The sequence below is a fragment of the Triticum dicoccoides genome, chromosome 1B (assembly GCF_002162155.2).
Source record: "Triticum dicoccoides isolate Atlit2015 ecotype Zavitan chromosome 1B, WEW_v2.0, whole genome shotgun sequence".
Classification (NCBI taxonomy): Eukaryota; Viridiplantae; Streptophyta; class Magnoliopsida; order Poales; family Poaceae; genus Triticum; species Triticum dicoccoides.
The window spans coordinates 23099129-23125069 of record NC_041381.1 but is presented as its reverse complement, the minus strand read 5'-3'; the positions used below and the strand labels follow the sequence as shown (position 1 = coordinate 23125069).

General features: G+C 48.5%; 1 protein-coding gene across 1 annotated transcript in view; it reads right to left on the bottom strand.

The window, feature by feature from the left end:
* Positions 1-21133, bottom strand: part of LOC119350031 — a 108736-nt gene extending 87603 nt beyond the window's left edge. The window contains exon 1 of the mRNA XM_037618068.1: positions 20774-21133. Within this exon, the coding sequence (XP_037473965.1) occupies positions 20774-21133 (360 nt within the window). The remainder of the gene's footprint in view (positions 1-20773) is intronic.
* Between the last annotated feature and the right edge of the window lie 4808 nt (positions 21134-25941).

The following is a 25941-nucleotide window of genomic DNA, read 5'->3' as shown; positions in this document are numbered from 1 at the left end:
ATCCTACCGAGTGAAGAGCAAACCTCTCACTCGGGGGCTTAGCTGCAGCCCAGTGCTCGCCTAAGATATAAAAATCCTACCGAGTGAAGAGCAAACCTCTCACTCGGGGGCTTAGCTGCAGCCCAGTGCTCGCCTAAGATATAAAAATCCTACCGAGTGAAGAGCAAACCTCTCACTCGGGGGCTTAGCTGTAGCCCAGTGCTTGCCTAAGATATAAAAATCCTACCGAGTGAAGAGCAAACCCCTCACTCGGGGGCTTAGCTGCAGCCCAGCGCTCACCTAAGTGGATTAAGGAATAAGTCGACTGCAGTGAGCGTCTTGCTTTGAACCTGCAAAAGACATTTCAAGCCAAAAGCAATCATATTCAAACATCAAATTCAAGTTCAGAATGATACCTAAAGGAACGAAAGTGCTCAGGCGCTAAGCCTGTTAAGGTTTATCGGTTACAACTCCACTCGGCATACCGAGGCAAATTTAAAGCGTCGAGCTTAAAAGAAGTTTTTTACCCCTCCTGTGGAGGGCTGGAAGGTGCAACAAACTCATCAAGATCAATTCCATCTGCGATCCGAGTGGCAGCAGCAATGAAAGTTTCCATAAAGGACCTGAAGTCGTGTTTCTTGGTGTTGGCCACCCGGAGGGCCGCCAGCTTGTCTTCTCGCGCATCTTTGCAGTGGACTCGGGCCAGACACGGAGCAACATCTGCACCGCACCGAGCCAATGACTTTTTCCACTCCTGCACTCGACCAGGGACCGTGTTCAAGCGAGCCATCAGCGACTCGAGGTCGTTCTGGAGTGTCTCCCTGGGCCAAAGCGTTGAGTCGATGTGAGATGTGGCGACCTTCAGCCTTGCAAGATAGTCCACGACAGCTGCAACACGGGACTCCAGTCGGAAAACATTCATGGCAACTTCGTCGTACACCGGAGAATTGACGGGGTCAAGGTTTGGTTCCAGCCGGCTAGTCTCTTCTTCAAAGTCTTGAAAAATTCTGCAAGGGCGATCACCGAGTCAGGCAATGGTCGAATGGAAAAATCACAGTTGAAAATGATTGTTGAGCATAAAGGTTTACCTTCAAGCATAAGGAACAGCTTCTTGGCAAGACCACTCAGGAAGGCCTCCAGATCATTTTTCTTCCCAAGAGCAGCTTTCAGATTGGTATTTTCTTGTTCAAGCTTGGTGACTGAAGCTAACTTCTCGTCAGCAAGCTTGATCTTCTCAGCTAGTTCAAGATTCTCCTGAACCAGCTTCAAATCCAGCTCGAGCTGAATGTGCTTGTTTTCCAGCTCAGTGTAGCGAGCCGCAAGGTCACAGGATCTCTACGAAGAATCAATCGACTAAATGTCAAAGATAATTCACTTCCGAGTGGAAAAGGAAAAATCATGCATTTCTAAGACTACAGCCGACCACAAGCATTCAACCGTAGTCTCGGGGACTACACCCAGTGGGTGCACTCAGCGTGCCCCCACTAATCCTATTGAAGACAGAGTCGACCAGTCGACCTAAAAAAAACAAGATGTATTCTTTAAGACTGTAATCAACTGCAAGCAGTCGACTACAGTCTCGGGGACTACACCCAGTGGGTGCACTCAGCGTGCCCCCACCGGTTTGCGAAATCCATTCGCCATAGTCGAATGACGGAAAGACTGAACTTATAAAGTCTAAGGCCGACTACCAGCAGTCGACCTTAGCCTTGGGGACTACACCCAGCGGGTGCACTCAGTGTGCCCCCGCCAACACGGAGTTTAAATCGACACACCCACTGGGTGATTACTATAAATTCTGGAAAGAAAAGTTTTCGATAGCATATCCTAACAGAACAAGCGGTGGTCGACTGACCTGAACATTGCTTTGAAGGGCGGAACTGGCGTCGTAAGCTGCCTGGCTCGCATCCCGGATGGTCTTCAACTGCTCCATCATGATCCCTGCCTGGCGTATCGCCTCCTTCGCAGCGCCAGCTTGGTCCTCTGGGACGTGGTGCGTCGTGAAGAGGGAGGGCTGCAGAGCACTCGTCAGTGGATCTGCGAAGGACACAGTGTGTCGAGTGGTGTTCTCCTCCTCCGCGACCAGAGTCTCAGGCACTGTCACATCCTGGGGCACCCTGCCGGCAGACGTTTTCCTACTCCTTCTGTGCTTCAGCGGTTCCTCATCTTCATCATCATCAGGGAGAGTGATAACAACATTGGATGGAGCTACAGAAAAGAATCAGAATTAGAGATCATGAGTCAGTCAACTAGAAACGGTGTTAAGAGTATAGTACCAGGTTTTGAGGTTGCTGCGTCCTCCATCTCATGGTCGTCAGCCCGGGCTGAGGTCTCAGAAGTAGCAGCACTGCAACTCCAAAGAATCAGTCGACTAACTCCAGCGCCAACCAGAGATAAAGTTCGCACAAAACAAGAAGACTTAAGCATCATGATTACCCTGATATGGTGGGGATGGACACCTTCATCTTTGGCAGGAGCTTGGTCGGCTTTGACGGGGCCGCCCTGGGCTGCTTCGATGCCTTTTCAGTCGGCGTCGGAGAGGTGGTCCGAGGGCGCTTGGTCGACTGTGTAACAGTCGCAACCCCCTTGCCACGTTCAGTCGCAGGGTCATGGACAAGCTTCGACCGCCTTTCCGAGCGCGGTGGTGCGACCTCCTCCTCCTCCTCTTCTTCGTCCTCATCATCATCATCATCATCATCATCGTCATCATCATCATCCTCAGCGGCGTCCGAGTCCCACTCCTCCTCCTGGCTCTCGCCCCCGCTCGCTTCTCCCTCCTTAGTCGGAGCCTGTGCTCCATTGGGCATCGAGTACAGCTCAGTGAGGACCTGATAGACATCAAGACAAAGATCAGTCGACTGATCGGCAAAGAAGACAGAAATAAATGTGACAAGAATACAATGGGAAGTGGAGCAGACATACCTTCTTTGGATCACTGTGGTGGTCGAGTGGAGGAATCCTTCTGGCTCCACGAGGGTTATCCTTGTTCCCAGTAACAGCGGCCATCCACCTTTCCAGAGTGGCATCGTCGACTGCTTCTGGATTGACCCGAGTCTCATCCTCAGTCCCGCGGTACAACCACATGCAATGGCTCCGGAACTGAAGAGGCTGGATACGACGCCTAAGAAAAACCTCCAGGAGATCTATACCCATCACTCCCTCCCGAACCAACTGAACTACACGCTCCATCAGCATCTTCACGTCAGCTTTCTCCTCCGGAATCACCTTCAGAGAGGAGGGCTTGTTCACTCGGCCCATGGTGAACTGAGGGAGGCCACTCAACTGCCCCGGCGTTGGCTGATCCTGGCAGTAGAACCAGGTCGACTGCCAGCCTCTGACTGACTCGGGAAATGTCATGGCTGGGAAGGTGCTCTTGTTCCTCACCTGGATCCTCAGACCCCCACACATTTGGACAACTTGGGTTTTTTCGTCGCCTGGGCTCGCCTTCTTCATGGTCTGAGAGCGACACGTGAATATGTGCTTGAACAAACCTCAATGCGGTCGACAACCCAGAAAACTCTCACACATGGACACAAACACGGCAAGATAGGCGATAGAATTCGGGGTGAAGTGGTGGAGTTGCGCTCCAAAGAAGTTCAAGAAACCACGGAAGAAAACGCTCGGCGGCAAAGAAAATCCGCGGTTGACATGGGTAGCCAGAAGCATGCACTCACCCTCTTCCGGCTGGGGCTGCCACTCTTTCCCCGGAAGCCTTGCAGCTCCATGAGGGATCAGGCCCTCATTGGCCATGTCGAGGAGATCCGTCTCCGTGATGGTCGTTTGGATCCAATCTCCCTGGACCCAGCCTTTCGGCAGGTGAGATCTAGACGAAGACCCGCCGCGACTAGTGGATCTCCCCTTCGCCTTCTCCGTCGCCGACGCCTTCTTCGCGCGTTCCAGCGCCGCCGTCTTCTCCTTGACCATGGCTGCCGGCGAGACGCGCGAGGAGAAGTTGTGCGGAGGCGAGAGCGAGCGCGTTGGGCGGAGACGAAGGGAGCAGAGAGAGAATGCTGAGGCACTGCTCAAAAAACCCTCGCCGGGCGCGTTTATAAGATCCCTTCCGAGTGAATGACAGGTGGGCCCGGTCGATCTAATCATATCCTGAAACAGTTGCGCGGACGTGATACGTGGCGAAAAAAGTGGCGCGGGGATCAAGGCGTCTATGCCCTGTCCCATCCGAGCGCCGCGGTCTGCCCCGCTTCACGCGCTTCCCCAAATTTCGTATCCCGCGGAATCCGCGAACGGCAGATCGGTCTGCCAGACGCGGGATTTCCTGCGATCCGTCGCTCGGAAATCGGCGAAGTCCAAAAGATCACTCGACGAAGGAAAAGAATGGATCGAGTCGACTGAAGAAAAGTTGCTCACTATCAACAAAGAGATTTTTTGGTTCAAAACAACCCACGACCAGTATGCGAAGGCTAATCGGAAACAACATCAACTCCTTCATCACTCAAGCCTCAATCCACTCGGGGGCTAATGATGGAGTCATGTACCTAGGGTAGGGTCACAGACCTGATCTAAGTACCCTGCCCAAGGACACCCTTAGAAGAGATCACCTTCTAGTCGACCTACGAGGGACTCACTCGACTGACTTGAAGGACTCGACCACGAAGACTCACTCGACCACCAGAAGGTCAAGAGGCACTCTGCACTGCAACGGTCTGTAATTGAGTAGACTTTATGATAGTAAAGACACTTTATGTGGGGCGTTACCAGTAACGCCCCGGACTTAATGTACCTTAAACCCTTCATTACGTGGGTTGGCTGGGGTCCTGGCGCACTCTATATAAGCCACCCCCCTCCACAGGCAGAGGGGTTCGGCACCCTGTAATCCATATACACATAATCCACTCGACCGCCTCCGGGCTCCGAGACGTAGGGCTTTTACTTCCTCCGAGAAGGGCCTGAACTCGTACATCTCTTGTGTTTACAACCTCTCCATAGCTAGGACCTTGCCTCTCCATACCTACCCCCCACTCTACTGTCAGATTTAGATCCACGACAGAGTTGGAATGTACACTTTGATGAGATGATCAAAGATTTTGGGTTTATACAAAGTTTATGAGAAACTTGTATTTCCAAAGAAGTGAGTGGGAGCACTATAGAATTTCTGATGAGTATATGTTGTTGACATATTGTTGATCAGAAATGATGTAGAATTTCTGGAAAGCATATAGGGTTATTTGAAAGGTGTTTTTCAATAGAAAACCTGGATTAAGCTACTTGAACATTGAGCATCAAGATCTATAAGGATAGATCAAAATGCTTAATAATACTTTCAAATGAGCACATACCTTGACATGATCTTGAAGGTGTTCAAGATGGATCAGTCAATGAAGGAGTTCTTGCCTGAGTTATAAGGTATGAAGTTAAGACTTAAAGCTCGATCACGGCAGAAGAGAGAAAAAGGACGAAGGCCGTCCCCTATGTTTCAGACGTAGGCTCTATAGTATGCTATGTTGTGTACTGCACCGGAAGTGTGCCTTGCCATGAGTCAGTCAAGGGGTACAAGAATGATCCAGGAATGGATCATTGGACAGCAGTCAAAATTGTCCTTGGAGTAAATAAGGACATGTTTCTCGATTATGGAGGTGATAAAGAGTTCGGCGTAAAGGGTTACGTCGATGCAAGCTTTAACACCTATCCGAGTGACTCTGAGTAGCAAACCGGATACGTATAGTGGAGCAACCATTTGGAATAGCTCCAAGTGGAGCGTGGGAGCAGCATTTACAATATGACCTAGAGATTTGCAAAGTACATACGGATCTGAATGTTGCAAACCCGTTGACTAAAACCTCTCTTACAAGCAAAACATGATCAAACCCCAGAACTCATTGAGTCTTAATCACATGATAATGTGAACTAGTTTAGTGACACTAGTAAACTCTTTGGATGTTGGTCACATGACGATGTGACCTGTGAGTGTTAATCACATGGCGAGGTGAACTAAATTATTGACTCTAGTGCAAGTGGGAGACTGTTGGAAATATGCCCTAAAGGCAATAATAAATTAGTTATTATTATTATATTTCCTTGTTCATGATAATCGTTTATTATCCATGCTATAATTGTATTGATAGGAAACTCAGATACATGTGTGGATACATAGACAACACCATGTCCCTAGTAAGCCTCTAGTTAACTAGCTTGTTGATCAATAGATGGTTACGGTTTCCTGACCATGGACATTGGATGTCGTTGATAACGGGATCACATCATTAGGAGAATGATGTGATGGACAAGACCCAATCCTAAGCCTAGCACAAAGATCGTGTAGTTCGTATGCTAAAGCTTTTCTAATGTCAAGTATCATTTCCTTACACCATGAGATTGTGCAACTCCCGGATACCGTAGGAATGCTTTGGGTGTACCAAACGTCACAACATAACTGGGTGGCTATAAAGGTGCACTACGGGTATCTCTGGAAGTGTCTGTTGGGTTGGCACGTATCGAGACTGGGATTTGTCACTCCGTGTGACGGAGAGGTATCTCTGGGCCCACTCGGTAGGACATCATCATAATGTGCACAATGTGACCAAGGGGTTGATCACGGGATGATGTGTTACGGAACGAGTAAAGATACTTGCTGGTAACGAGATTGAACAAGGTATCGGGATACCGACGATCGAATCTCGGGCAAGTACAATACCGCTAGACAAAGGGAATTGAATACGGGATTGATTGAATCCTCGACATCGTGGTTCATCCGATGAGATCATCGTGGAACATTTGGGAGCCAACATGGGTATCCAGATCCCGCTGTTGGTTATTGGCCGGAGAGTTGTCTCGGTCATGTCTATGTGTCTCCCCAACCCGTAGGGTCTACACACTTAAGGTTCGATGACGCTAGGGTTATAAAGGAAGTTTGTATGTGGTTAACGAATGTTGTTCGGAGTCCCGGATGAGATCCCGGACGTCATGAGGAGTTCCGGAATGGTCCGGAGGTAAAGATTAATATATGGGAAGTCATCATACGGTCACCGGAATAATTCGAGGGGTTGCCGGTATTGTATCGGGACCACCGAAGGGGTTTCGGGGGTCCACCGGGAGGGTCCACCTACCCCGGAGGGCCCTGTGGGCTGTTTGTGGAGAGGGACCAGCCCCTTAGTGGGCTGGGCGCCTCCCCCCTAGGGCCCACGCGCCCAGGGTTTGGGGGAACCCTAAAGGGGGCGCCCCCCCTTGCCTTGGGGGCAAGGCAAACCCCTCTGGCCGCCGCCCCCTCCTCAGATTGGATCTGAGGGGGCCGGCCCCCCTCTCCCTTTCCCCTATATATATGTGGGGGGTGGAAGGGTAGTCGCACCCAAGTTCTGGCGCAGCCCTTCCCCTCTCCCAAGTCCTCCTCTCTCGTGGTGCTTGGCGAAGCCCTGCAGGATTGCCACGCTCCTCCATCACCACCACGCCGTTGTGCTGCTGCTGGATGGAGTCTTCCTCGACCTCTCCCTCTGTCCTTGCTGGATCAAGGCATGGGAGACGTCACCGGGCTGTACGTGTGTTGAACGCGGAGGTGCCATCCGTTCGGCACTAGGATCTCCGGTGATTTGGATCACGACGAGTACGACTCCTTCAATCCTGTTCTCTTGAACGCTTCCGCTTAGCGATCTACAAGGGTATGTAGATGCACTCTACTTCCCCTCATTGCTAGTCTCTCCATAGATAGATCTTCGTGACTCGTAGGAAAATTTTGAATTTCTGCTACGTTCCCCAACAGGATAAGGGCCCTTAGTGGTAGCGCTTGTCTCTAAAAAGCGCTACTGCTAACATCTGTAGCAGTAGCGCTTTCTGAAGAAAAGCGCTACTGCTATAGATTTTAGCAGTAACGCTTTCTGAAGAAAGGCGCTACTGATAAGGCTAAGAATGTAAAAAAATCAAAAATACATTGGTCATCAACGATCTTTTTGTGTAGAATCTACATTATCAATAGGAATCTTCCCCGATTTAAGAACCGGCGAAGACTCCTACTGCGGCCACAGATCCTACACATAGAGTTCAATGAAGACCAAGTGGTTGTGATGGTTTGAGAAGCACCATATTTAAGGTGGTAAAAACTCTATTCATGGAGCGAGGTGGGACTAAACTTTGGTCTAGGAGGGGTGGACTGAACTTATCAGTAGCGCTGATCGAGGAAAAAGCATTATTGCTAAGATGCATAGTAGTAGCGCTTGCAAAATGTGAGCGCTACCACTATCCCTAGCATACCTGGAACGGTCTGTCAGTTATAGTAGTAGCGCATTTCATAGGCTCAGCATTGCTGCTATGATCATAGTAGTAGCGCCCATGCTGCCCAAGCGCTACTGCTATATAGTAGCAGTGCTTTCCTTGAACAAGCGCTACTGGTGAGCTCCTGTGTATAAGCATTTCCCTAGTAGTGTATACATCCCACACAGTCACTCCAAGGAAAATGTTTGCGCAAGGTGGCGTAACGCAAACAGTTTTCAAGAGAATGTCATGTGTGATTGTTCGTTGATCCAGCACAGTTTATTTCTAGAAACTGTGTGTGTTTCCTGAGGTCATCGCCCACGGTGTTTTCTCAATAACCGTTTGAAATAGGAAAACCCAATTTGCAGGCTAATTGGACAATTAGCAAGCTAATTGCCCTATTATGAATAATCCATTTATTAATCTAATTGACATTCATATTAAGCACATAATATATTTCATTTCTATATTAAGGAAACAGGATTTCATAATTGAAATACATCCGAGTACAACATGATATAGCTTCAGCACTCAGCTACCCCATTACACAACTGCACCAGCCAAGTTTCACATGCAACATCTAGAACCTTTCGAAATTAGCTTCATAGACGATACATAGACAGATGCATCTCATCTGGAAAACTGCTGAAGCGGAAGGCAAATATTGAGCCTTCATTGATGTTGAAGGTCTTTGCAACTTTAGGCCAGTGCCTGTGGATGATTGACCATCCATCCTTCATGCTCTTCAGGAACACTACAATATCGAATTGTGGGTGTTGAATGAAAATTTTCCTCGCCTCTTGACCGTAGAGGTGGTTTGAGTGGTAATCATCAGTGAACTGCTTTGGAAAGTGCATAAATATTTTCTCTATATTGGAAATGGGGCAAAGGAATAAAAAAAGGCAAGGTATAATAGTATACAATAATAGAATGTAGCCACAACAATTGAACATCGCATTGCAGAATTGAACCAAGCAGTTAACTAAACATCACAACAAATGAACCAAACGTTAACTGAGCACCACATTGCACAATATAACATCTTATATTTACTAATTGGAGGCACCATACAAAGCACCACAGCAATCCTTAGAATTAAGGAATTTTGGCCGTTTGATTAATGTATGATGTATATCTAGCCATTGGATGAAAAGTAAGACGTGATTTCCTATATTAGCACGTAGGGGAGTCTTCCTCCCTTTGGTCTCTTTATATGTTTCCTAGATAACAGGACATCTTTCCTTAAAAAAAAAGAAATCTGAACGTCCTCTCCTAGATTTGAGGCCTCTCCTCCCGATCTGCAGCACCTTCTCATCTTTGTCTCCTCCCGATATGCATCCCTTCTCATCTCTATCTCACGCCCTCCCGATCTGCAGCCCTTCTCATCTCTCATCTCACGCCTCACCATTGTTTCTTCCTCAAGGTATGACTCCACCATGCGCGCACTGCGTAAGGCTCACCTTTCCGTGCTATTCTACAACCCCTGCGCCAACTGGGGCTGAGCAATTTTTCCCTATGTGTTTCTCGATGGCAATGATGTTGCCTGCTCCTAGATTTGGCAACAAAAAGTTGAATCAGCAACCTACATCCCACTTGGCTGACCAGTGCTTGGTGAAGAAGCTGCATCTACCTCCCCATATCCTCTTTGCTGGATCATATCGATTTTGCGACTCCGTGACTCCATAGGAAACGATGGCAATGGATGAAATTTGTACCATAGATGCCAAGTTTACACAGCTATCATCCTTAGTGTTGGCCAGAAACAAGTTTCACATCTCAGGTGAGCAACATGATCTTTCTTTCCCATTTGATCCATATGCTACATATATGCACAAAAGGTTATCCAATTTATCCGGCAATGAGCATATGTTATAACTTGATATTGCACTGATGAAGTTCAGAAACTGATGTATCTCTGTTGATACTTGAGATCTCAATTTTGAAATTATAAGAATAGGTTAACTGATATTTGGTTACCAATCAACAGTGATGGATGCAGAAAGAAAATAAACAAAGTGATTTCTCTGAAATTAGTCTTAGAAGGTATATTCTCTCTCAATAATGCATCCAACAGTGATGGTTATTTCTTGCAGAACGAGCTGAGTGTGCTCTCTTTTATAAGGCCATGATCTCTAAGGTGAATGGTTTGCATAATGGTTTAATAGCTCTTTCTTCCATAGTGAATTCTGGGTATGGTCTAATCCCTAAGATCATAGCGCGTTCACGTATATTCTATTAGAAAATGGATATAATTAGAAGCTCACCCTTGAGTAGGTTTGTTACGTGTCTCACAATTATGGAATTAGTTATAAAATTATTATGTAATATGAAGTTGTAATAGAAATCTGAAACCTGTTGTACAGTACATGAGCCCGACTGATGGAAGCTGAGAAGCTCTTATATCACAAGAAGAATGTTGTTTGTTTGAGTTATATATGATTTTACTCATTTATTTTTCTACGAACAGAAAAGGCCCATCCTTGCAATGGACCAAATACTGAAAGAGGGAGCATTGTGATTTGTGATTCTAATGTTGGTCTTAGACAGGAATCTGCCAATCTCTTCTTCTCTCTACAAAGGATACAGACGACAAAACAACATGTATCTACGATGGAATTGATTGTTAATTTCTGAAAGTAAATTAAACACAAAGGATGGATTTTAGTACCAAACATTGCTGGTGCAGATGTCAAATTATTATTAGAAAGTAAATAAAACAAATACGTTATTAGAAGTCTGACATCATTCTCCACTTCGGTACATATGGAATTAATTCGTCTATCTACATGTTTGATTTAATTGATTGAGAATTTGGATAGCCGACACTTCAATGGAATCGGTAATATATTGCAGTAGTTTGCAAATATTACCAAGAGACTATCGTATTATTGCAGAAGTCGTACATCGTGCTATTACTACATCACATATATAATTCTTCTCAGTTGGTGGTCCTCTGGACAGATCTCAACGATTTTATGTGCGTCCAGGTTTTTTACCAAGGAGATGGGATGACAAGTGGATTCCCTCAGAGCTAATTTGAAGATTAGCTCTGTCGAGTTTTGGGGATGAGTTCACAACACGGGGCAGGGAAGGGGTCACCGATTCCTTGATGTTCAGAACTGGAAAAAGGAAAGGACAAAATGCTGCCTCTCATGTTCGCTAATGTTTCAGCTATGTTGCTGCATGAAGCTTTCTGTTTTTTGGTGTTCCCACATTATCATCTTGCATATTTTGTATCTCACTCCATACTTGAGCTCTCTCATGTTTGTTCTTTGCAAGTTAGTTTTCATGTAAGACTCCACTACACAAATATGAACTATTGACTATCATGGACAATATAAGATTTTTGCCTGAGCCATAATTATTCAAATAACCAGCCTTTCCAATGCTTTGTCTTTTTTTAGGCTTAATATTTACTTGATGTCACAATGTTATCTATGCCATGTCCAGTTATTGGACTGCAACACTTCATGAATAGAAGCTTATTAATAGTTATCAGGACTGCATCTTTAGTTTGTATTCTGCTATGTACACATGATGTTTCTTGGAGCGTACTTCTGTCAACTAGGAATAGAAGGTCATTAATAGTATAAGGAACTCCTGCATGGCTTCTCTGGAAAGTACTTCATATAGGTTGTTGATTTATAAAGATTCAGTTATTACAACTCATCTTATGTACATCCTAATATATCTTGAGAGATGTACATCTAGCGTATCGTTCAGATTTTGCCCACACTCTAATGCAAAGTAGATGAAGTGTTGTCGTTACAGCAACAAAGATTATCCCCATTTGAAATAAAATGATGATTTTCTATGGCTAAACTATATCTTCTCTTCGAAATATACATCAGTTGTACGCTTTCATAAATTTTTAGGGACACATAAGAAAAGAGATGAAACTAATTGGAGTATAGAATGTCGATTATGCTTATTACGTATTCCATAGCTCCCGAGGAACAAAAGATTGTTGGACAATGAAATGGCTGGGTACATGAAAATTGGATCCGTATGTCCCAGTCCGTTGTTATTTACTTTTTCAATGTTCCTAGCGATTGCATAATCTTTTTGTGGGACCATATTTCATCTATTTTCATCCTAATAGTTTCCAGAATCCGTTATGTGCATATAATTAGTGTTGTACTATATGTTTGTATTTGTTGGAAAGTATTCTACTTTTTGGTAAATAAGAAGAGCATGAAGAGAAAAAAAGTTGATGGGGTAGTCTCATCACGTACTTAGGAGAATGTACTTCGCATGGAGATATCTGCCTCTTCATTTCTTCTAAGTCTGAAATTGTGTGTTCTATTTCTTTCCACCTAATATTACTAATAGGTCTTTGTTACAAGGGAACAAACTTATTTGCAGCATACAGACGAAATAAAACTAAGAAAATCCCAAGGTAGGTGCATACTTCTTATTTGTTGTTCTATACCTTGCATCTACTTTAGTGTGTTTTTCTGAATAGTTTTCTTTATGCATATCCATTTTTTAACAATGTAAAAAATATGCATGAAACAACCGGGAAGAACAAATTTATAGGGTACCGCTATGATATTATCCTCTCCGCGAGTCACTGTCATCTTTGTTGTGGAGTTTAATCGAATGACCATGTCCCATATGCTTCAAAGACTAAGTTTTCAGTCAATGTCGTACTGTTTTCACAAGACTATTATTTCGTCATTTATTACTTCTCTATAAAATATTGTAATTTATCTCAAATAAAAACTATCCATACCAAAATGATGCTGAAAAAATTGAAGTTCCAGAACGGCAACAGAAATATCACAACAATAGTTCTAACAACTAAAACAACATAAATAAAAAATACCCTAACAAAAAACAGAAAATATACGTGCATTTCTGATCAATGTACTGTGCCAACACATACATGTTTTCTATTCTTTCAATTATGCGTGCATAGATTTTTGTCTCATTCAAAATGTAAATAGGTTTCAACAGGAAATCAAAATATGAACATGTCCCATCAATAAATGATTTTAGTTGTTACTCCCTCCGTCCCTAAATATAAGACCTTTTAGAGATTCCTATACAAACTACATAAGGAGCAAAATGAGTGAATCTAAACTCTGAGATATGTCTATATACATACATATGTAGTTCGAATTTGAAATCTCTAAAACGGCTTATATTAAGAACAGAGGGAGTACTATTCATGGGTTCATAAGAATAGCTAGGACGTGCAGGCGCACGGGTTGTTGACTAGTACTCCTAATAGAAGATCAGACAGTTAACCAAACAAAGCATGCTTAACAACTTGGAAATATAGCAATTGTATTTGTTTCTCATGTATTTAGTACAACCAAATTCAATTTATTTCTCACATGGTATACAATAACAGAATTCACACAGAGAACAATTGAACATCGCATTGCAGAATTGAACCGAACAGTTAACTAAACACCGCAACAAATGAACCAAAATTTAACTGAGCACCACATTGCACAATATAACATACTCCTAATAGAAAATCAGACAGTTAACCAAACCAAGCATGCTTAACAACTTGGAAATATAGCAATTGTATTTGTTTCTCATGTATTTAGTACAGCCAAATTAGATTTATTTCTCACATGGTATACAATAACAGAATGCACACAGAACAATTGAACATCGCATTGCAGAATTGAACCAAACAGTTAACTAAACACCACAACAAATGGACCAAACGTTAACTGAGCACCACATTGCACAATATAACATACTCCTAATAGAACATCAGAAAGTTAACCAAACCAAGCATGCTTGACAACTTGGAAAATTGCGCCTTAAAGAATTGAACATCACATTTGCAGAATTGAACCAAACAGTTAACTGAACACCACATTGCACGACATATAGAACATATACACTAGAGCAGAAGATTGCATGGTAAAAGTAGATAGCACAATTTGTTAAGGAAAGGCAGTAGCTAGCAAACTGAACATGGGTCCTTATAGTGAGCTAATAAGACAAGCTACTCATTGTCGGAGATATCGATGACGATTGGCTCCTTGGACATGGAAGAGGGCGAGGCCTCCGCATCATGGGTGCCCTCGTCGTAGTGGTGAGTTGCCTGAGCAACTCCGGGCACCAACCTACTGGCTCTCGAGATGAGGTAAGCACGTGCATGCTAAGAAAACACCTCGTAGTCTTCGTCGAAGGCACCAACGGTGGCCTCGAGAAAACGCCATGAACTGTCGTTTAAAGCAGCCAACCACATCACAGCATCGGCGTGCGAGGCATCGACGGTGGCCTCGACGGCGAGGTACTCCTCCAAGATCTGGGGGTTGGCACGAATGGCAGCCATCGCGACCTCAGTCGCGCTTGCGGGCGTGATTTGCTTCACCGCTGCAAAATGCTCCTTGAGATCCTGGCTACACTGCGTGCACCATGGCTTAGGGCGGCGCTTACTGAGGGAGTCCTAGATTAGGGGGTATCCGGACAGCCGGACTGTGTACAACGTCCGGACTATTGAAGCATGAAGATACAGGACTCAAGACTTCGTCCCATGTCCGGATAGGACTCTCCTTGGCGTGGAAGGCAAGCTTGGCAATCCGGATGTTATATTTCCTTCCTTGTAACCGACTCCATGTAAACCCTACCCCTCTCCGGTGTCTATATAAACCATAGAGGTTGGTCCTTAGAAGACCGATCACAATTACAATCATACCATCATGGGCTAGCTTCTAGGGTTTAGCCTCTACGATCTCGTGGTAGATCTACTCTTGTACTGCCCATATATTCAATATTAATCAAGCAGGAAGTAGGGTTTTACCTCCATCGAGAGGGCCCGAACCTGGGTAAACATTGTGTCCCTTGCTTCCTGTTACCATCAGCCTAGACGCACAGATCGGGACCCCCTACCCGAGATCCGCTGGTTTTGACACAGACATTGGTGCTTTCATTGAGAGTTCCTCTGTGTCGTCGCTGCAAGGCTTGATGGCGCCTTCAATCATCATCAACAACACGGTCCAGGGTGAGGCTTTTCTCCCCGGACAGATCTTCGTGTTCGGCGGCTTCGCACTGCGGGCCAATTCGCTTGGCCACCTGGAGCAGATCGACAGCTACGCCCCTGGCCACCAGATCAGGTTCGGAAACCTGAACTACACGACTAATATCCGCGGAGACTTGATCTTCGACGGATTCGAGCCTACTCCAGCAGCACCGGACAGTCACGACGAGCACGGCTTAGACCTGCTGTCGGACAATGCTCGGGGTATCACCCCTGTAGTAGCCCCGGACTTAAATCCGGAGCAGGTTGCGTTGCCTAAGGACGGAGGGATGGACCCCGCCCCGCAGGCCGTACACTCATCAGCGGTGAAGCCGAACACAGGCCTCACTTCCGAGGAAACCTGTGACTCCGGACCCCCGACTTCGTATCCGGTTGTAGGTTCTGGTCCGCGCGCTCCTGAGCCCGCCGAGCCTGGTTGGGCTCCGGTAATGGAGTTTACCGCTGTGGACATCTTCCAGCGCTCGCCCTTTGGCGACGTGCTGAACTCGCTAAAGTCTCTATCTTTATTAGGAGACTCGCGGCTGAACTATGTCCGGCTCGAGTTGGAAGCAGGCGACAAAGGAATTCGTTGCCCACCCACCACCCACTTCATTGCCATGATCGATGATCTAACCGACGTGCTTGACTTTGACTCCAAAGACATCGACGGTATGGACGATGATGCAGGAGAAGAACATGAACCACCGCTCACTGGGCGGTGGACAACCACCTCTTCCTATGATATATATATATGGTGGACACTCCGAAGGAAACCAATGGCGATGAGGCAACGGAGGATAATCCCTCAGGGAGAAAAGCAAAGCATGGGCGTCGTCGGCGCTGCTCCAAGCCCCGCCACAGCAATACCGGCCCAGGAGATGAAAACAATCCGAATGGTGCCGAAGAAGAATAAAACCCTGATCAGCCCGCCTTCGAGCAGGCCGAACAGGAGGATGAGCAAGTCAGCCCAGAAGAAGAGGCGACAGACGGATACCCGGAGGAGGACAACTACATGCCCGCCTCCGAAGACGAGATTAGCCTCGGCGACGACGAGTTCGGCGTGCCTGAGGATCCCGTAGAGCAGGAGCGCTTCAAGCGTCGGCTTATAGCCACTGCGAGGAGCCTGAAGAAGAAGCAGCAGCAACTCCAAGCTGATCAAGACCTGCTCACAGACAGATGGACTGAAGTCCTGGCAGCCGAGGAATACAGACTCGAGCGCCATACGGCTGACCGGCCACCTCGTGGCCGGGATAAAACGGCATATCAGCCTGCATACCAGCCGGCACCCCCACGCCAATATACTACGGCCCGGGGCAATAGGCAGGACCCGCAAGATGTACTGGAAAACAAAGCAGGACAACCAAGATCGATCTACGGATCGCGGGGGCGCACCTCAGCACGCGACGATGACCGTCGCGACGGATACATTATCAACAAGTCCGGCCGAGCCGAACATAGCAACCCAGACCAATTCGAACTACGTAGCCACATAGCCCGGCACAGAGGCGCCGTGCACCCCCTCTGCTTCACTGACGAAGTGATGGATCATGAATTCCCAGAAGGGTTCAAACCCGTAAACATCGAATCATACGATGGCACAACAGACCCCGCAGTATGGATCGAAGATTTCCTTCTCCACATTCACATGGCCCGCGGAGACGATCTACACGCCATCAAGTATCTTCCCCTTAAGCTCAAAGGACCAGCCCGACACTAGCTAAACAGCCGGCCAGCAAATTCCATTGGCAGCTGGGAAAACCTAGAAGACGCATTCCTCGACAACTTCCAGGGCACATATGTGCGACCACCGGACACCAATGACCTGAGCCACATTACTCAACAGCCCGGAGAGTCAGCCAGGAAATTCTGGACTCGGTTCCTAACTAAAAAGAACCAAATAGTCAACTGTCCGGACGCCAAAGCCCTGGCGGCTTTTAAGCATAATATCCGTGACAAGTGGCTCGCCTGACACCTCGGCCAGGGAAAACCCAAGTCCATGGCAGCTCTCACAACACTAATGACCCGCTTTTGCACGGGCGAGGACAGCTGGTTGGCTCGCAGCAGCACTACGCCACATTCTGGCACTTCGGATGGTCGCGACAATAACGGCAAGCCACAGCGTAACAGACATAAGCGACGGAACAACAGCGACAGCACTGAAGACACGGTAGTCAACGCTGGATTCAGCAGATCCAAGCCCGGTCAGCGGAAGAAGCCGTTCAAAAGAAATAATCAGGGACCGTCTAGTCTGGACCGCATACTGGAGCGCTCGTGCCAAATTCATGGCACCCCAGACAAGCCAGCCAACCACACCAATAGAGACTGCTGGGTGTTCAAACAGGCCGGCAAAATAAACGTCGAAAACCAGGACAAGGGGCTGCACAGCGACGATGACGAAGAGCCCCGGCGTCCGAACACGGGGGGACAAAAGAAATCCCCCCCCCCCAGGTGAAAACGGTCAACATGATCTATGCCACTCACATTCCCAAACGGGAACGAAAGCGAGCACTACGAGACGTCTATGCGATGAAGTCAGTTGCCCCCAAATTTAACCCATGGTCAGCTTGCCCGATCACCTTTGATTGTAGGGATCACCCTACTAGCATCCGTCATGGCGGCTCAACCGCATTGGTCCTAGACCCAATCCATCGACGGATTCCACCTCACGTGAGTCCTTATGGACGGTGGCAGCAGTCTGAACCTGCTTTATCAGCTCACAGTGCACAAAATGGGCATTGACCCTTCAAGGATCAAGCCCACCAAAACCACCTTTAAAGGCGTGATTCCTGGAGTAGAGGCCCATTGCACGGGCTCTATAACATTGGAAGTGGTCTTCGGATCTCCGGATAACTTCCAAAGCAAAGAGTTAATCTTCGATATCATCCCTTTCCGCAGTGGTTATCACGCACTGCTCAGACGAACCGCATTCACTAGATTCAATGCGGTACCGCACTACGCATACCTCAAGCTCAAGATGCCAGGACCACGCGGGGTCATAACAGTCAACGAAAACATGGACCGCTCTCTCCGAACAGAGGAGCATACTGCGGCCCTCGCGGCGGAAGTACAATGCGGCCTACTCCGACAAACCAATCCGGCAACAACAACTTCGAGCACCGTCAAGAGAGTCCGGAGCACCCCGCAACAGCATCATCAAGCACGCCAAGAGCACGACTAGCAATCCGGCCTCTGCTCAAGCCCCATCAAAGCAGCATTCATGCCATGCGTGCACAATTACGCACTCAAGATACCATGGGCGTAGGCGGAGACGCAACAACAACTCAGTCAACAGTGCGGATAACCGCTACATACCTTCATAACCCATCCTTCTCCTTTTTCAGGACATTGCTTTAGAACAGACTCTTCAGAAGAGCCGGATTGCCGGACTTACATGGGAGAGAAAACCTAGGAGGCAACATGCTTCGCGCACAGAAGGAAACACCCAGGTGGAATCTATTTATGATCGTTATACCTGTTTTATCTACACGTACGCGGCCTGCCCTGGATAGGACATGTTAAATTGTCCTATTTATCTCCGCTTAATGCATTCATTGTAAACATACGCTTAAATGTATTATTCATCAATGGGAAATCATATATAGTGCCAGCTTATTATTCTTATTTGAACATTTTTTACAAATGTCTCTTTGATATTGCATCCGTACACCTTGGTACGGCCGTTTTGCCAGGGGCTTCCTATGGCGCCCCATACTACGGCAAATAAAGTCCGAACACTTTAAAAAGTGTTGCACCCCAAACTTATAGCACTATATGCATCAGCTCCGAATCATGTCTTGGGTCTACAGTTGGGTTAGCCCGGCTCCCTTGTTTTGGTACCTTACGTTCCGTTATATCGGCTAAGGTAGCGCAGGGAGAACTACTGTGATTGTTTCCCGGTTCTTCCGGACGAGCACCTCAGTAGAGAAAGCCGAAAACTAACCGGCATGATGCGGCGAGAGCTGGTCGCTATTCGAGAGGTCTTAAAATCCTTAAAGATTTTTTTCCGCTTTAGGCGATGAATCGGCCTTATCCGATTTAGGCGTATATAGCGCCCCAATTCGGCCCTCCGAATTCTAGGGGCTTCGCCGAAATTTAAAATTATAGACTTTTATGGCTAAGTGAAAGTTATAAAGCCGCATCGTCCGATTGCCTTGTTCGCTGCGCCGGATACCTCCTTAAGGGACCAAAAATTTGGATAAAGAGTATCCGGGTTTTTCCAGGAACACCCCGGTACTAGGTACGTGAGGGCGGAAGCCAACAACTGGCCTACTTTTAGAATTTTATAAACAGCCGCACAGAGGGTAATATTTTAAATCAAAACAGTGCTACATAGCACAAGTAACTTCGTCCTTAAATTACAACAGCGGCAGAGGTACATTTAGTCAAAGATCTCGTCCTTAGTACATTCGTCGGCCACGAGACGAGCACCCTTCATAACACCATCATAGTACTTCTTGGGATGGCGATGCGCCTTGCCCTCCGGCGGCCCATCCTTCACCAGCTTCTCCGCATCCAGCTTGCCTAATGCACCTTCGCACGGGCAAAGGCCCGGCGGGCACCCTCAATGCAAACGGATCGCTTGATCACTTCAAGCCGCGGACAGGCATTCACCATCCGCTTGATCACGCCGAAGTAGCTAGTGGGCAGGAGCTCACCAGGCCACATCCGGACTATGAAATCTTTCATAGCCACTTCGGCCGCCCTGTGGAGTTCGACCAACTGCTTCAGTTGGTCACTCAGAGGCATTGGGTGTTCGGCCCCAGCATACTGGGACCAGAACAGCTTCTCCGTTGAGCTCCCCTCCTGGGCACGGTAGAACTCCGCGGCATCTGATATGCTGCGAGGCAGATCTGCGAATGCCCCTGGAGAGCTCCGAATTCGAGTAAGTAAAAGAAACGCCTCCTCCACATGTTTGCTTTGCATAAAGAATTTCTTACCCGCCGCTATCTTCTTGGCCTCCTGGATTTCCTGCTGTGCCTTCTTGGCTTCGGCCTTGGCGTCTTTCATACTCACAAGGGCCTTCACAAGCTCGGCCTCTTTCACCTTCAGATCATGCTCCACGGACTCGAACTTCTTGCCGAGGTCCTGGAGCTCTTGTTGTACCTCACCCACTCTAGCGCTCTGCTTCTCGTGCTTCTTGCATTCCAAGCCCGCCTTGTCTCCAGCCTCAGACAGCGCTTTCTTCAGGGACGCCACTTTGGCGGTGGCCCCTGTTACACACTCACGACGCTTCATCGTCAGACTAACCAATTTTATCTATCCTCAAATACATAAGAGCGGAGACTCACTTACCTTTGCTCTCTTCGAGCTGCCTCTTCGTGAGGTCAAGCCCTTCCTGCGCCTGCTCCAGGTCCCGCTTTAGTTCGGCAACCTCAGCTGTGTGGGCAGCAGCGGCAAGCAGCACGACCTGCTTATTCACACGAACACTTATTAGACTCCTGCGGATTATAGTTGACCCTCCGTTTGGCTTTTCTTTCCGAACACCAAACAGAGTATCAGGGGCTACTACCTATCGGGTGGCAACTTCACACATTTTTTAATTACTTACCTCAAAGCCCATCAGGAGGCTTATGCAGCTTTGGTTAGCCCGCTTTTGGCGAACATAACCTTTTGAATCACCGCACTCATAAGAGTACGGTGCTCGTCATCCACGGAAGAGCCTTGAAGCGCTTCCACCAGACTATCCGGCACCGCTGGCGCGTCGGATGTCCTCGGCATGGACGACTCGCCCTCCCTAACGAGGGGCTGCCCGCCTAAGTCCGGAACCGTCGAAGGTTTCGGAACAGTGTTCGGTGGAGAGCCCGCCCTGCTGCGGCTCTCATCAACACGATCCGCGGGGATCTTGAACCCCGCGTGTTCGACATCTGGAACTCCGCCTTGGGGCGTCTCCAGAGTCACCTCTCCCCGCTCGGGGAGCCCTCGGGACAACACTTCCGTGTCATCCGCAGGCTGAGGAGTGGTGGCCATCGGGAGCGAGTTCATCTCTGAAGCGCTCAGAGACCCGTCCGAAGACGATGCCTCGGGATGAACCCTGGCCGGACTGCATATATGTCCGGCATTATTAAAACAACTATGAGGTAAAATCACGATAGAGTGTGGACACTTACGATCGTGCTAGGGGCTTCCCCCTGGGCAGCCACCGTTCTTCGCTATGAGCGTCCATGGTGGAGTAGTCCGGAAGGGACGTCTTTCCCTTCTTGGACGTCCCAGCCTCCCCTTCTGGGGCGGCTTTCCTCTTTTTCTCCTCCCCCGTGCGGGCAGGTAGAGTTTCTTCTTGCTTCCCCCTGCCTCCGCGGGAGGAATCCACTTCGTCATCATCGGACGACGTGGGTATGACAGCCTTGCATCGAGGGCCTCTCCCGGCCCCCTGGTCCGCCTCCTCAGGCCCCTCATCCTTTCCGAATGGGGCTGCTTCTTCTTATTCTTCCTCCCCTTCGGGGGAGGAGTGTGCCTCGTCTTCTTCAGACGAGGCTTCTGGCACAACCTTACAACGGAGACCCTTTCAGGTCCCCGGGGCCTTCTTTTTGGCTTTCTTCTCCGGCACCTTGTAGGGCGCCGGGACCAGCATCTCCGTCAGGAGAGCATCAGCTGGATCTTCTAGCAGTGGAGCCATACAATCAATCTGCTCCGCTGTCTCCACATAGTCTTGATCAAATATGCACAAACACTTAAGACTCCCCCATGAATGTATTGGAAAAAACCGAATCTGGTGGTAGTCCTAAAACTAACCGGACGGGGGGGGCATGAAGTCTGCGGTCCTCAGATGTGGGGGGAGGTACTTCGGAGGCCTTTAACAAAACCTTCCATGCGCCTTTGAGCGTCATGTAGTAAAGCCTCCGAAGCGTCTGGTGTTCGGCCGGGACAAACTCCCACAAATTAAATGCCCGCCTTTGGCACGGCAGGATCCGGTGAACGAGCATGACCTGGATCACGTTGACAAGCTTGATGTTCTTGTCCTTCATGCTCTTGATGCAGTTTTGGAGTCCGGTCAGCTCTGTAGGTTCGCCCCAGGCCAGGCCCTTCCTTTCCCAGGAGCTGAGCTGCATGGGGGTTCCGGATCGGAAGTCGGGGGTCGCCGCCCAGTTGGCGTTGTGTGGCTCGGTGATGTAGAACCACCCCGATTGCCACCCTTTTACGGTCTCTGCAAAGGAACCATCCAGCTAGGTGACGTTAGGCATCCTGCCCACCATGGCCCCTCCGCACTCCGCTTGCTGGCCGCTTACAATCTTCGGCTTCATGCAGAAGATTTGCAGCCACAGGCCGAAGTGAGGCCGGATGCGGAGGAAGGCCTCGCATACGACGATGAACGCCGAGATGTTGAGGATGAAATTCGGGGCTGGATCATGGAAATCTAGCCCGTAGTAGAACATGAGCCCGCGGACGAAGGGATGAAGTAGAAATCCCAGTCCACGGATGAAGTGGGCGACAAACACAACCCTCTCGTGGGGTCCTGGGGTCGGAATGACCTGCCCGACATCCGCTAGCCGGTGCGCTATGTCTGCGGCCAAGTATCCAGCCGCCCGAAGATTTGCGATATGCTTCTCCTGGCGGTGGAAGCCACCCACTTGCCTCCTGCTCTGGACATGTTTAGCTGTGCGGAGAAGACTTGGGCTTAGTCGCTGGAGCTCGAGGGGGCAAGAGTGGGCAAAGGAGGAAGAAGGCGTGGGTAAAAATGGGGAACTCTTATCCCTTTATAGAGACGACGAAAGCGATGCGCCTCCCCACTTGCCCGTTGGGAATCGCCTGCTTCCCAAGCGCCATGATTGATGGCGTGGTGGGATTACCCATACCCGTATTGATGAGAATCCCGTGATAAGGGGACACGATCTCTGCTTTGACAAGACATGTCAAAGAAACCGCCTCGCAATATGCGTTGTGGCTGGTTGTGGTAAAATGGTTCGAATAATGGCCCGACCGTAATGACGCCTCGTGTTGCCTAAAAAGTTGTTAGCAGATTGCATTTGTGAAATATCATTCTCTCTACGATGGCATGTGAAGATCATTTTGTGGATCCGAACACGGTTCAAGTGTTCGATAATTACTTTGGAGTATTCGGAGAAGGAACCCGCCCTGCAATGCCGAAGACAAGACTGCGCGCCGGACTCGTCGTCATTGAAGCCTGGTTCAGGGGCTACTGAGGGAGTCCTGGATTAGGGGGTATCCGGATAGCCGGACTGTGTACAACGCCCGGACTATTGAAGCGTGAAGATACAAGACTCAAGACTTTGTCCCGTGTCCGGATAGGACTCTCCTTGGCGTGGAAGGCAAGCTTGGCGATCCGGATGTTATATTTCCTTCCTCGTAACCGACTCCATGTAAACCCTAGCCCTCTCCTGTGTCTATATAAACTGGAGAGGTTGGTCCTTACAAGACCAATCACAATTACAATCATACCATCATAGGCTAGCTTCTAGGGTTTAGCCTCTATGATCTCGTGGTAGATCTACTCTTGTACTACCCATATCTTCAATATTAATCAAGCAGGAAGTGGGGTTTTACCTCCATCGAGAGGGTCCGAACCTGGGTAAACATTGTGTCCCTTGCTTCCTGTTACCATCAGCCTAGACGCACAGATCGGGATTCCCTATCCGAGATCCACCGGTTTTGACCCCGACACTTACTTGGTGGAGGGGTCGGTGATTTGGGTGGAAGGTGTCGCGCTCACGTCGGTGGTCGGGGCATGTGGGATGTGGAAGGAAGAGGAGGATGGGGGTCGGGTGTGGATTACCTGCCTGGATAGGCGAGGCCGAGCAACCTGAAGGAGGGTCGCCAGCGAGGAGGCGGCGCTGCAAGCAAGGAGTGAAGGTTTCAACTTGGAAAGGAAGGCGGAAATAGGGGAAATGTGGCATCTGGTAAGGGGGAGGGGGCGATGTTGGAAATATGCCCTAGAGCCAATAATAAAATGATTATTATTATATTTCCTTGTTCATAATAATTGCCTATTATTCATGCTATAATTGTGTTATCCGGAAATCGTAATACATGTGTGAATATATAGACCACAACACGTCCCTAGTGAGCCTCTAGTTGACTAGCTCGTTGATTAACAGATAGTCATGGTTTCCTGACTATGGACATTGGATGTCATTGATAACGGGATCACATCATTAGGAGAATGATGTGATGGACAAGACCCAATCCTAAGCATAGCACAAAGATCGTGTACTTCGTTTAGCTAGAGCTTTTCCAAATGTTAACTATCATTTCCTTAGACCATGAGATTGTGCAACTCCCGGATACCGTAGGAGTGCTTTGGGTGTGCCAAACGTCACAACGTAACTGGGTGACTATAATGGTGCACTACGGGTATCTCCAAAAGTGTCTGTTGGGTTGGCACGAATCGAGACTGGGATTTTTCACTCCGTATGACGGAGAGGTATCTCTGGGCCCACTCGGTAATGCATCATCATAATGAGCTCAATGTGACCAAGTGTCTGGTCATGGGATCATGCATTACGGTATGAGTAAAGTGACTTGCCAGCAACGAGATTAAACGCGGTATTGGGATACCGACGATCGAATCTCGGGCAAGTAACGTACCGATTGACAAAGGGAATTGTATACGGGGTTGATTGAATCCTCGACACCGTGGTTCATCCGATGAGATCATCGAGGAGCATGTGGGAGACAACATGGGTATCCAGATCCCGTTGTTGGTTATTGACCGAAGAGGCGTCTCGGTCATGTCTGCATGTCTCCCGAACCCGTAGGGTGTACACACTTAAGGTTCGGTGACGCTAGTGTTGTAGAGGTATTAGTATGCAGTAACCCGAAAGTTGTTCAGAGTCCCGGATGAGATCCCGGACGTCACGAGGAGTTTCGGAATGGTCCGGAGGTAAAGATTCATATATAGGAAGTCATGTTTCGGCCATCGGGAAAGTTTCGAGGGTCACCGGTATTGTACCGGGACCACCGGAAGGGTCCCGGGGGTCCACTGGGTGGGGCCACCTATCCTGGAGGGCCCCATGGGCTGAAGTGGGGAGGGGAACCAGCCTCTGATGGGCTGGTGCGCCCCCCTTGGACCTCCCCCTACGCCTAGGGCAGGAAACCCTAGGGGTGGGGGCGCCCCCCTTGGCTTGGGGGGCAAGCCACCCCCTTGGCCGCCGCCCCCCATTGGAGATCCTATCTCCTAGGGCCGGCGCCCCACCCCCCCAGGGGTCCTATATATAGTGGGGGGGAGTGAGCGCAGCCGCACCCTAGTCCCTGGCGCCTCCCTCTCCCCACGCACCACCTCTCCCTCTCGCAGAAGCTTGGCGAAGCCCTGCCGTGATCGCTGCTGCATCCACCACCACGCCGTCGTCCTGCTGGATCTTCATCAACCTATCCTTCCCCCTTGCTGGATCAAGAAGGAGGAGAGGTCTTCCCAAGTACGTGTGTTGAATGCGGAGGTGCCGTCCGTTCGGCGCTAGGATCTCCGGTGATTTGGATCACGACGAATACGACTCCCTCAACCCCGTTCTCTTGAACGCTTCCACGCGCGATCTACAAGGGTATGTAGATGCAATCCTCTCTCTCGTTGCTAGATGACTCCATAGATTGATCTTGGTGAAGCGTAGAAATTTTTTATTTTCTGCAACATTCCCCAACAATGGCATCATGAGCTGGGTCTATGCGTAGTTACTATGCACGAGTAGAACACAAACTTGTTGTGGGCGTAGATGTTGTCAATTTTCTTGCCACTACTAGTCTTATCTTGCTTCGACGGCATCGTGGGACAGGTTCCACCGACTGACATGCACTAGTTGCATAAGGTGGCTAGCGGGTGTCTGTCTCTC